This window comes from Balaenoptera acutorostrata, chromosome 14 (assembly GCF_949987535.1).
Source record: "Balaenoptera acutorostrata chromosome 14, mBalAcu1.1, whole genome shotgun sequence".
In the NCBI taxonomy this organism is placed as follows: Eukaryota; Metazoa; Chordata; class Mammalia; order Artiodactyla; family Balaenopteridae; genus Balaenoptera; species Balaenoptera acutorostrata.
Genome location: NC_080077.1, coordinates 43,121,186 through 43,134,695, shown reverse-complemented (window position 1 = coordinate 43,134,695; position 13,510 = coordinate 43,121,186). Strand labels below are relative to the sequence as shown.

At 41.2% G+C, this 13,510-nt stretch overlaps 2 protein-coding genes across 4 annotated transcripts in view; one reads left to right on the top strand and one right to left on the bottom strand.

Annotated features, from left to right (window-relative positions):
• The window catches only part of MCM9 (minichromosome maintenance 9 homologous recombination repair factor), an 84,986-nt gene that overhangs the window by 45,679 nt on the left and 25,797 nt on the right, over window positions 1-13,510 (bottom strand). The window lies entirely within an intron of this gene.
• Window positions 1,275-13,501, top strand: ASF1A (anti-silencing function 1A histone chaperone). The gene is made up of 4 exons (XM_057527747.1): window positions 1,275-1,635; window positions 7,462-7,577; window positions 11,572-11,748; window positions 13,043-13,501. Exons 1-4 carry the CDS (start codon window positions 1,527-1,529, stop codon window positions 13,253-13,255), a joined length of 615 nt encoding a protein of 204 aa, XP_057383730.1. The 5' UTR covers window positions 1,275-1,526; the 3' UTR covers window positions 13,256-13,501.

The window sequence follows — 13,510 nt, the reverse complement described above, 5'->3', positions numbered from 1 at the left end:
TTTTCTCTCTGTATTTAATTAGCCAAGTTTAATGGTTTCATTCAAAATACTTAAGGAAAAAAATGATGGTTTATGCAGCAGCCAAAAAAAAAAAAAATCCCTTTATACCCCTCTTACTTAGTAAATAGAAACAGTTCAACAACCTTACAAATGTGTTACAAGCTCTCCCTTTCCCTACAGAGGTAGTCAAGCAGCATAAATACACTGACACTGAATAGGGAATAATCAAGCAAAGGTTCCTCTGAACTTGTGGTGTCTGTCACAAATTTTTACTTACTAACAGTTTAGGTCATGAATTTTTTGAAAATTGCATGTCTTGGTATGTTTTTGTGGTTTCTCCTCTGCTTTTCCCTTCTCTGTTATATCTGTTGCCCTTTGGTCTCCTGACACTTCCATTTTCTCCTTTTATGTTCCTGCTGTGCCCACCGCACGGGAGAAACCTGGGCGTAACTGATCCCACCTTTAATCATCTTTTTCTTATTCCAGACTTTTCAGGTTGTAATGGGAGGAAAAAGACCCAGGTGCAGCCCAAATTCTACCTATTCTACAAAGTGTGGGTGGAAAAGCGTCTCCTCGCCCTTCATTTTGTATCTATTTAACTAACGGCGCTGTCGTGCCCAAACGCATACTGGCCAAGAACTAGATTTCCAAAATGGCTTTGCTCCTTTCGAGCTGGCATCAGTCTATAAAATGCAATTTACTTCCACTGCAACCAACCCTTCCCTCTACCTCAAATACTACCCAATATACAGACAACTGAACCTAACCTAGTGTAGACAGCGGATTCACATCTGCTAAATTCAGCAGAGAGCCGGCATAGCCGTTGGACTTGTGTAAAGAAAGCGTTAAACGAAAAAAAAAAAAACAAAAAAACCACACTAAGCAAACCCGAGGGGCGGGCTTCGCCGGAGACCTCGCCCTCCCGCCGCCGTGCCGACGGCGAGCAAGCCTTCCCGCCGCGGCCACGCCTCTCTCCGCCTCGCCGTGGCCACGCCTCCTCCTCCGACCCCGCCCCGCCGAGGCCACGCCCGACGTGAGGCGCGGGAGCCGCCGGGCCGGAGGCGGGGCCTGAGCCGCCCCTCCTCCCGCCGCCGCCGGCGGCCTCCGCGCGGGCCTCACAGCCCGTATTCCACTCACTTTGTTCTCCGCCTTTGTCCTAATCCACACCAGCAGGTGGAGCCGCAGTTAAAGTTTCCAAGTCCATTCCGAGAGCGGGAGCCCATCTTGCTCGCCGCGGAGGCCCTCGCTGGAGGAGGAGGGTCAGAGCTCGGGTGCAGCCAATCGTGGGAAACGCTGCTAGTTATCAGAGCAGAATGGGCTGTAGTTTAGTGAAATAGGAAAGCTGCAAAACACTGTGGAGTGTTCCCGTGTAAATAAAAAGAGGAAAAAAAAGTTTCTCAAGTCACCGCTGCACGACGTCGGGCCGGCGCCGGGGCGGGGGTCTGCGCTCTCCCGAGCGGCCGCGCGCTGGACTTTATTGTGCCGCAACAAGCCCCCGTTCCCATTGTTTGTGTTTTTTTCAAAATATGGCAAAGGTTCAGGTGAACAATGTAGTGGTGCTGGATAACCCTTCTCCTTTCTACAACCCATTCCAGTTCGAGATCACCTTCGAGTGCATCGAGGACCTGTCTGAAGGTGAGTCGGACGCCCGCCCGCCGCCGGTCTGTCAGTTGCGGGCTGCAGACGTTGAAAGTTTCCCGGGCCCGGCCTCGCGCGGGCGGCCGGTGCTCGGCGCCGGGCGGGCTGCGGGCTCGGCTCTGCGGAGGGAAACTTGAAGTTGATGGACGACGGCCGGCGAGGCGCGCGCGGCGTTCGGCCGCAGCCGGGGCGCCTGCCGCGGCTCAACTTGCGAGGAACTTGTTCGAGCGGAGGTAGCCATGTTGTCAGCTTTGTCTGGCGGGCGGACGGTTCGCGAGACCCGCACTCGCGCCCGTGGCGCCGGCCGGGGGTCGCGCCGGGCTGGCCCCCGGCAGCTAACGGCCTCCGCGGCCCCCACGGCCCCAGTGAGGAGGTGGGAAGGAGAGGCATGTGTGTGTGGTCGCGCCGGCGAGTTCGCAGCGGAGCCATCTTACCGAGAGTAGAGAACTGGGCCACCGACCCCGGCGTCACGACGCCTCCTCTCCGCGGGTGACGAACGCGGCGCCCCGCCTGCCCACCTTCCTGCCCCCGAGCAAGAGGCAGATCCATTTTTAGGGCTTACGCTGGAGTTGCCGTACTCTCCTGGGTGGCCATGCCCGGCCGCCTCGGGGAGGAGAGCGAGGCTGTCCTCGCGCTGATTTCTGGCTCCCTGGACCAACCAGCGGGGGAGGCGGGCGCAGGCTCGGCCCCTCGGCGCCGCGGGCCGGTACTCCCGGGGGCCGCGGGTGCTCGCGGGCCGGCGCTCCCCGGACGGCTCCCGGGATGCTCGGGGCGCCTGGGGATGCTGGCGCTCAGGCTCGTCCAGACCAACGTGGACTCCTCATCCTTAATGACCGAAATCTTCTCTCCTCTCTCTCAGGAAGAAAAATATTGCTAAGCTAGGAAGTTACATTTAACCCGAGAACAGAAATAAGTAAAATACTTAAATAATTTCCAGGACTTAATCACTGGCTTCTAAGTAGTCTGAAAGAAGACTTTCTTCAAGAACGTGTTGAAATCTAAATACAGTAACTCCACATCCAAATACCCTGAACATAAAACACAAAAGTGGGCTAGGAAATAAAAGGTAAAGTCCTGATGGCAATGCAAAATTTTTTACTATTTTTTTCTAAGTACGTCTTAAGGTCTTAAAAAAGGTAAATATTTAATATTTGCAGTAATAAATTTAGAAAGTTAAAATTTGCCAAGGTCTTTGCGATTTTATTAAAACAATCCAGTGCTCCATTTTCAAAATTTGAGGGGGAAAATTTTAACTTCATCAATGGCAATTTAACAATTAAATAGGGGACATAACTTCTTTGAACTTACAAGTATGTTTAGCAAAATGCACTTTATATGCTAATCAAGGCATGTAAAGCACTTTCACTTTAAAAATTAGTTCTTAATCTCTGTATAATGTATTTTATGTAGAGTGTTAACTTGTTAATTTTTAAATTACAAAAACAATATATGCTCATTGTAATGACTTTTTAAAAGTTGTACATACATATATAAAGTTAACAGTCCTCTATACTCAATACCTTCCCCCATCTCACTCTAAGTAACCATAATTAACACTTTAGTCTGTGCTCTTCCATATAGTTTTACTACATATATAAAGCACAAATGCACATATATAAGTAGGGCACATTTTGAAAGACGATTCATTTATTAAACTAATTCCTAAATAGGCCATTGATAATAAAATTAAAGGGGATTTTTCTTATTACGGTACTTTGAAACTATTTGGTTACTTTCCCATAGTACTACCATAAGCACTTCAGCCACCAGGCCCATTTTCATGCCCATTAAACTAATTTTCCCTTTTTTATTACCAATTGCATATAAAAATGGGCAAATGCATGAACAACTATTGAGTCCTTTCCAACTTACACTACAGTGTTTTAGGCATTAGAACTTCTTGAAATTACGGGTATTTCTAAGTGATACCTTCCATTTTAGGAGCCAGTTCTGAACAAGGAAGTTAGATGATTCAGGATGTTGTTACAGGGCTTTGACATTGGATGGTTGAGACCTGCCATTGATGTGTTCTGTTTGTTAACTAGGATCTGTTCAGAACCCAGCTGAATCACATCAAAGTTTTTACTAATGTCAGGAATATACCTACTTCGACTTGTATACCTCACTTCCCAGGGCACCTATACTGGGCGTTTATTTAGTATTGTTTAAGAGTTTAAGCTGAGTCATACTAAAGCTGCAAAGGAATCTTTCAAAAAGGTGCCAGGCTTATGTACTCCACCTAGAGGCCGTGTGGATTAAGGAAATTGAGTTTACTTAGCAAAGGTTTCTTATAGGTCCCATCTTTTATACTGCAGTTCTTTAAAAAAATTTGTTCTTGAAATTGAACTACAGAATATTCTGAAGAGAAACTTTCACTTTATAATTTTGTCTCAAGTCCCAAGCCAGAGGTTGGCCGCCATTTTCCATACTTTAAGTTGTCAATGGCCCCCAAATGTTTTCACTTTCCTTTAAAAGCTGCCCTGTAGCTTTGCTTCAGAAAAAGCCTTGAGGAGTACTTACTCTTAAGAGAATTTACTTGTTTCTACTGTAAGACCTATACAGAGGTAGGACAGCAATCCACAGATTTAAGCAGAGGCTTTTCTGTAAATCTGGGAGATAGGAGACCGTGGATGTGTTTGATCTGATGGTCACCAAACCTGTACAAGTTTTGATTGACTTTATTTCTCTCTTTGTTATGCCTTGTGGATTGCGGACTCTCTGCTTCTTTACTGAATGGAGCCTTTTTTTTTTTTTTTTCAGTTGATCAATATCAATAATTATAACTACTGTCAGTTGAATACTTATAATGTACCAGAACTGAATGGTGCTTCCTACTTTAAAACCTCAGGCTTGTACTAATTCACAAAGACTACATACTTCCCCCTAGATCACAGGTCTTCCCAAGTAGTGTAATTAGTTTGAAATTCCCTTGGTGACTTCCCTCACTCCCACTACAAAAGGAGATAATTTGCAGGCTGGGATTACCATGATTAAATGAAACAGTTAACTTTTTAAATAAATGAGTAAACTCCTTCAAGTGATAATCTGTGCAAAGCATCTGACCATATCCCTTCTTGTTTCAAATATAGGAGACAAGGGAATGAAAGCTGGGTTCCAAAAAAAAAAAGGACAAAACAACTGATGCTAATTTATAAATAAGTACTGAGCATTTTAAACTCAGTAGCTACAGCAAGCATCCATAAGCATAAAAATTAAGGTACAGGTGTTCCCTGAGTTACAGCCTATACTCCTTAAGGCTAGATTATCTCCTCATGGCCTCTGCCCTCACCCATTCCTTCCCACCTCCCACAATTAAGTTCCTTTATTTCACTATTCATTTGAGAGCTAAAAAGGGAAGAATTTATCTTCCTCAGATTTTTGGAAAGAGCCCAGGCTTTGGAGTTGGGTCCAAGTTGGGTCCAGGCTTTGGAGTTTATGTCCAAGCAGAGACATAGCTTGGATTCTGATTATTCGATTTACTAGCTGTATGAATTTGGGTATGTTACTTAGCCTCTCAGAGTCTCAACTTTCTTATTTGTATAATAGGTATAATTAAATCCATATGATACAAAGCTGTTGAGGTTTTAAACAACAGGTGTCACGTGGCAAGACCAATGCCCAGCACACAGTAGGTATTTTATGAAAGTAGGTCTTTAAGTCATAACCATGTTCCTATGCCAGACCACAAATGCCAATTTATACCAATTAAGCTAAGAGCACGATACATAGTAGTACAAATACATATGAAATGAACAAAGCATTATGAAAACCTCTATGTGACAATTCCCAGTCTTATCTCTACTCAGCTAGTTTAGTAGCTTCCACACCCCTTCTTAAAACCCTTTCTCCAATTGACTTTTGGGTTACCTACCTCACTAGCCACTAGTTTAGTAACTTACTTTATTGATCTTATCTCCCCAACCTCTTAACTTTGGAGAGTGCCCAGGCTCACTCCCTAGGGATCCCACCTATTTTCAAGGCTGTACATATGGACAGTTTCTAAATTTTTACCAGACCTATTCATTATCTCCACTTATTCATTATCTCTAGAACTCCTGATTGTTTCCCTCCCCTGCCCCCTGTAAAAATAAGTGGCTCTTGCTGGCTCTATCTTCGGGATTTATCCAGAATATTACTCCTTCTCGCCCCCAGGGCTACATGTGGTCCAAGCCACCATAATTTCTTGCCTCAACTGAACTATTCTCCTGTTTCTTCCCTTGCCCTCTTACAGTCTATACTGAACACAGCAGCCAAAATGATCCTCCTAAAATGAAAGTCAGCTCATGTCACTCCTCTACTCAAAACCCTCCGTGGCTTCCCATGCCACTCAGTGTAAAAGCCAAAAATCTTTATGATGGCCTTCAAAATCTTGCCTCATCTGGCCACGCCTTTCGCCCCCAATCTCATGGTTGGCTGTTTTCCCCTTTGCTCGTTCTGCTCCTGCGCTGGCGGCTTTGCTTTTTCTTGAGCATGTCAAGCATGTGCCTACTGCGTGGCCTTTGTACTTGCTGTTCCTTCTGACTAGATATTCATACTGCTTGTTCCCTCTCTTAATCTTCATCAACAAACAGATGATCTCATGAGATGTCAGATGAAGGACCCTGCATCTGGAAATGTGCTAGAAACTGGAGATAAAATGGTCTAGGTCTGGGACAGAACCATGACATAATAAGAGAAAGTATAAACCTAAAGGATCTTTTAGTTCAATAACTTGCAGTTTGTAATACAGTATGAATAAGTATTACCTATACTACTTCTGTTATCTATTTAGGGAACAAAAATATCTACAAAGTTACACAAAAATGACAACACATGGTGGCATTAAGTGGATTCTCCACAGGTGACCCAGAAACACCCTCTGGGATTGCTGGTGTAGACTCTGTGGAGTGAATCCAAGAGGCAGGCCACAGTGCCAAACACCCTAAGAGGACCGGGAGGTCTCAGAGAATTTGTAGAGTGGTCTTTCTCCCCCCACTAAAGAGGAGGCCTCTTGCAAAGAACAATCCATTTGACTCATCTCTGGCTTCTTCTCACAGAGCACACTGTAAAGGGTGCTCAATAAAGTCTGAGTTACACGGAACGTCTCAGGGTGCACTTCATTCTGTCTTGTTACTCGTGCCTGTTCCCACTGTAAATATTCTGATGTGTCAAGTGGTATAAGGACCCTTGGTTTCCTCTTCCCAGCGTAAAGAATGTATGCCGTGAAGGGGTGCCATGAGGGGAAACCCCGCTGTGGACCTTTAACAGTTGATGAGTTGAAGCCCTAAGGGGCTTCTGATCCACAAGAGCAGTTCGCAAGTAATGATTTTTCCACTTTGGAGCTCTTCGATGATTTGGATCTGTGCAACATAGCATGGGGGAGCCCTTCCAAAGTGTGTTTAGCAGGTTGTTAAAAGATGACATACAGAAAAGGGGGGGGAGGGATTCCTTAGCCAAATAAATTTGGGAAACACTGGATTCATGGTACTGGTGTTCCTTACTGAAGGATTTTTCAGACCCCTTGCTCCGCCAGTGTGCTTTATGAATCCTCAAGAGAAGGTTGTAGCATTTCCCAAGTTTTTGGCCATGTTGTTTTGTTCGTGAGGAGCCCTGCCCAGGGACCAGTATTTCACAAAACAGCATTTTGAGAAACTGTGGTATGAAATGTAAGAATTTCACACCCTAAATTTATAAGGAGCACTTCAGTGCCTTTCTGGATTTTCTGCTATGAAAAGCCAGTTTTAGCAGCCAATAAATGGTGTAAGTGGACATTCAAAGGGTCTTTGATGTCATCTCGTAATGTAATTAATGAATATGAAATAATGTTTTGGTTTTTAACCCTAGACCTGGAATGGAAAATTATCTATGTGGGCTCTGCAGAAAGTGAAGAATACGATCAAGTTTTAGACTCTGTTTTAGTGGGCCCTGTACCTGCAGGAAGGCATATGTTTGTATTTCAGGTAAGATTATTCTTGGTAAATATGTATGCCAAATACATTTCTAAATGGTCCTTAACCCTTTCCTTTTGGGTTAAATCACTCTGGTTCTGCTGCATTCACTTTTTGTCTGCTTCTATCATGTTTTAAGAAGTCTCTGTGTCATGAAGGAATGCCACTTCCTGATTTTGTGTGCTGAGAGATGTTACTGTGATGTTTACTTCAGGGTTTGCACAGCATGCAGTAAACCTTATACTCTTCAGGGCCACGTGGTGGTTAATTTTGGGCTCTTCCTGTGAATAGTCCCTTAGTATGAGACGTTCAGGGCGGCTGTCCAGCAGCCCAAAACAGGGATTCAAAATGCTTACTACTAACTGGGGATTGTTAGTAATATGCATTTTCAGATTATAGTTTCAGCCACTAGGAATGATGATGCTATAACAAAACAACAACTTTATTTCAGCATAATCAGTAACTCAGCTAGGTTATCAGGTATGTTAGAAGATAGAGATCTACGAGATCTTGGGTCACTGGAACTAAATGAAGTCCAGTGGTCTACTAAAGCATCTACTCTACACTTCTTATAGAGGATTACTGTTACAAATCCACAACTCTATTTATCATTTGTGAGGAGAAATTCTACTAACATAATTATGTTCTCAGATACCACTGACAGTATTTAGGTCTGTGCCAAGTCTTCAGACATTGTCTTCTGCATTCAAAAATATTACTTCTTTTAATCCATGTCAAATTGTTGTATAAAACTATTCAGTCACTCCTCAATTATCAATGTTTATTAGAGGGAGAAATTTATAATAATTCAAAGAGTAACTAGCCATTGCTTTTTAAAAAACTATTATTCTTAATTTTGTTACAAGTATTCCTACCCAACAGAGTCTCATTAGTTAAGCAGAACCCACTGAAAATCTAACTCTTCTCTCCCTGACCTCTCACTTCGCTCACTTCACAGATGGGACCAATTTAAATAAATACTGTTGGTCAAATAATCCCACCAGATATGAGCTAAGAATCTCTCAAACATATGGTATCTCTAGAGCTGCTACTGCTCCCTCCCCTCTCCTAAATATAGAATTCAGAATCTTGTTCTCCTAGCCCTAGTGCTTTTTATTAAATAAAAAGCAACAAATACTATATTTTAAATAAACGGTTAAGAAAAGCTTAAATATATTGACTAAAAGGCTCAAATACATTAAAAGTGCTGTTAAGCTGAGTTGTGTGACTGTGTGGGGATGCACTGCAGTTGTAGACCTGGTTCAGATCCCACTCTGCTGTTTATTAGCCACGTGTGACTTCAGACAGGCTCCCAGCCTCCCCTCGTCACTCCAGTCATCCCTAAAACGTGGATACTAGCCTACCTCATAAGAACGTTACGAGGGTTAAATGAGGAATAAAGCAGTTTAGTATAATCACTGGCAGACAGTGCCTATTTCTATAATTGGAACTAAGCTTTTATTCTCTTAGCTTCTTGAAATTGTTATACAAAGAAGCAGTATTTGCTCTGACCCACAAGCCTGGAGAACCTGTACTTCACAGATGATAATTTATGATGCAAGAAACTTGATTTGAGAGGTAGTAATATACCTTTCTATGCTGCTAAAACCAAACCAAAACAAAACAAAAAACTTGCAAATAAATGCCATGTTTTTGAAACAAACTTTTAAAAATCTTTTCTATGTGTTTATGTTGGTTAAGAATACTCCTTAGCTTTTGGCTTGAAGTATCATAGGAAAAAAATTACTCAAAACTATTTCCCTCTAGTGATTTTTACCTTAGTATTCTGTGCACATGTTGCCAAAAGTACAAAGGAAGTACAGTGTGATTTAGATCATATGTTCAGCCTATGCATTTTTCAGAATTCAGCATTATCAGCAGAAAGGAACTTAAAACAGTTTTTATTTTATGTTTTAAACAAACTACCATAGCATTCTCCTGGTCTGCCAGGATTTTGCCTCAGAATAAGGCTAGCAGGAAGGTGCCCGGATGTCTGCCTAGTATTGCTTGTTGGAGTCAAAGATCTCTGCTGATCACTTCTCCATCCTAAATGATCTGAGAGGCCTGCAGGCTTCTCTCCTTGAATTTGCTCAAGCTGAATCCTTCAGCAAACAAAATTTAAAACACAAACATGCCTAGAACCAATTTGCTGAGGGGATGGGAAGCAATAGAGGGGAAAGTTCCCATAGTACTGAACTACCTCTATTTCCCATCTCCACCCAAAGGCAAACAGCATATTCTCAGGACAGGCCCTCTGTCCCCATTCTGGTATCTTTCCAAGAGAGATCATAAACCACGTCAGGGCAGGAACTGAGTTATGAATGAATTTCAAAATACTAAGTATATACTGTGTGCCTAGAGCTATGCCAGACTCGAGATCACAAAGATGAGCTGGATGGGATGCCTGCCAGAGATAAAGCTTAGAATCGCAGAGAAGACTGAAGGGGAGACATATTTAGATCATTGGACATACATTAATAGAGAATTTGTGTTGAATAATATGAGTGCATAAAGAGTGCTATTAATTACACCTTTGAATTAGAAAGCATTTCACTAAAAAGGATACATTTGATGCAAGCTTCAAAGATGAATTTTTCAGAATGTTAGGGAAGGAGTATATGCAAGGTACAGAGGCATGAAAGCTTATTATTATATTTTAAAGAACTTACATTTCTAGACCAAGAGATGTGGAGTTAAAGGGGTTGTGATGTTGGTTGGAGACCAGCTGTGAAGGGCCTTATAAATGAAGTTAAAAACTGAGATTTTTATCTCAGAAATGAGGGTAATCATCTGAGGTTTTAAAACCTGGTAAAGGGATAGGAATGGATCTGTGCTTAGATAGCTAATGCTGGCCGCAGTGCAAATAGGCTACTGCTGGGGGAGACCAGTAGGGAAGTTTTAGTCTGGGTAACTAGGTGAGTGTTTTATGCCTTTTTGTGTCACCTACATGTGGTAGGTATACTGTAATCATGAGTCTTTTATGATAATGGCCTGATTGAGAACACCAGTCAGAAGTGTTCCCAAGCTAAGGCATTGGATGAAGTGTTCACCAAGGCCCAGGGATGGTCCTTAAGTGTCGTAGCAAGAGTAAGCCAATCTGCTGGGACTTCATGCACTTACCACTCAGAATAGCTGCTTCAGGTCATGCTCAGTGCCTCACCATCACTGCCTGTCCCCAGTCTGATTCCTTCCAACCAGTGTCCTTACTGTCTTCCACACGGCTGTGCAGGGCGCTAGCCTTCACTCATGTTCTCAGCCACCTCTAGCTCACTTGCCCCACCTTCTGCATTCCTCAAGGTTCAGCTTACAGCACTTTGATTCAAAACAAGATCATTGATTACACCTGCCTCAAACAATCTTTACCTTCATTGAATTTCCATATGTGGGACTATTTGTATTTTTTGAAAATCTGCTATATAACTATTTCCATTCCATTTTCAGTTTTATATTAATTTACTATTAGAATATCTGTGAAGGGTGGATGAGTGGATATGAGAATATGTGTCCTGGGAAACTGGATAACAAACATTTGCTGCCAAAAGGCTATATGGAGATAACTGAATATTTACTACTTTAGGTCTGAAAATTATGACTGGGAAAACTGAATATTTACTAATTTAGGTCTGAAAATTATGACTGGGAAAGGTTTGGAATTAATAAGACTATTGATTTGCTTACTATATTTTATAAAAGGTTCTATAATTGAATATTGCATAATCCCTCATGAACCACCACACACTGTAGCCAGAATTATTTTCCTCTAGACGTAATGATGCTTTCAAGTGCCCAGGGTACTTAGGTATACTGTGGAGAAACATGTGAATTATATTTTCTAGCTGTAAGTCAGTTTCAAAAAAAAAGTGAGCATTTGCCTTCCCAGTATGATTTCCACGTTTTGGTTGCTGCACCCTTAACCAGAGGTGCTCAGTGTAACCAAAACTCCAGTTTTGCTTATGGTTAACAACCTTTTGTGATGTGTGTTTCTTTTCTTTTTAAATTATTCTAGGCTGATGCACCTAATCCGGGACTCATTCCAGATGCAGATGCAGTAGGTGTAACAGTTGTGCTAATTACATGCACCTATCGAGGTCAAGAATTTATTAGAGTTGGTTATTATGTAAATAATGAATATACTGAGACAGAATTAAGGGAAAATCCGCCAGTAAAACCAGACTTTTCTAAGGTAATGCTCTGATTATTCCTTTTTCATTAATTTTACTCTACAATTTTTTTAAGCAATTGCCATTTCATGGTACACTATGAAAATGGCTTTGAGACAAAATAAATTTGAGGTCCTTGTGCCAACTGAGCAAACTAATCTTTGTTCCATTACCATGGATGACCTCAAACCCTACCTCCAGATTAGTCATTAGTAATTACTGTTGCTTTGGCACCTTGAGAGTCTCTGATGATTTAGAAAATTGAAAGTGCCTCCTATAAGAAACAGGTCTCTATTAATGGCTCCCTGTATGGCATTCCCCATACATCATGATTCTATCCATTTCAGTCTTTAGACATTCAAATTCATGTTTGTTGTACTGATTATTCAATATTTTTGTCTGTAACTCTTCCCAAAATTGTGGGGGGAAAATTTGTGTTTGTTTTTCATAGGAACATTGTTATCTCAAAACTCCTATACACCTTGCTTTATGTGCTATTCTCAGAGTTTAAACTAAAGGTCTTAAATATTATCTGGTGGTGAAAACAGCTTAGCTTCTGAATGAGAAGCTGAAAATCTGTGACTCGGTATTCTCAAAAATACTAAGTACTTTATGATTTTCCATTGGGAGCTGTAATAGTTTAGTAACTGGTGATTTTTGTGAGATTGAACATAACACTCTATCTGCCAGACCATGCAAGAAAAATTACATGGGAGTAGAATGGAATGTTCTCCTTTCTGATAATAAGGCTGGAATGTTTTTTATTCTGATGTGGAACGTTCCATTTCTAATTTATTAGTTACCTGTATGGTTCCTTGTATAGCAAAAAGAGAAGAAACTAGAATATTGTTTCTAAGAATGAGCCATAATAATTAAAAGATAGGAAACCATTAATAATGAGAGGTCATATGTGGGAATATTTTTCATTTTCCTTGAAAGTATTAGTGAAGAAACACCACATTAATCTAGAAAGCATGTTAATTTGTTAAATAAAGCATCTTCTGAAGCATTCAAGAGATTCTCTCCCCTTTAGGAAACAAGTACAGAGTTAGAATATTTTGTTGGATAGTAAAAGAGCTGGATAATTCCCTCAGGTTCTCCACATCTTGCTTCCATTAGGCTAAAATAATTTCTTTGCTTCGGCCCTTTTTCTTGTTTATTAGTTACGTTTAATGTGCTTTATTTGACTTACACCTTTGTATATGAATTAGCCTTTTAGGAGTACTAATATAAAGAACCATTCTGTTAAGGTCTATTTGTGTATGGTAATCTAACTTTCTTAGTGTTTACCATTTATATATTTCCTTCTTCCTCTAGCTTCAAAGGAACATTTTGGCATCCAATCCCAGAGTCACAAGATTCCACATTAACTGGGAAGATAACACAGAAAAACTGGAAGATGCAGAGAGCAGTAATCCAAATCTACAATCACTTCTTTCAACAGATGCATTACCTTCAGCATCAAAGGGATGGTCCACATCAGAAAACTCACTAAATGTCATGTTAGAATCCCACATGGACTGCATGTGACCACCTGCCATCCCTATAGTACAAATTAAGCTATAAAAACACACAGAACTATTTCCCTGAAATTCCGTAAGTACATAGTCAAGATACAATATGAAGAATTTGTTTAAAAAACATCCTGTAGAAAGTTTATAAGAAAACCAGTATTTGAGCAAATTGTGGAATATAAATACAACTATTTTTAAGTAATTTTTTTCTCTAATGTGTTATTTTATTTGTTCTGAAACTAATCTGATTAAAACATATATATTATTTTCT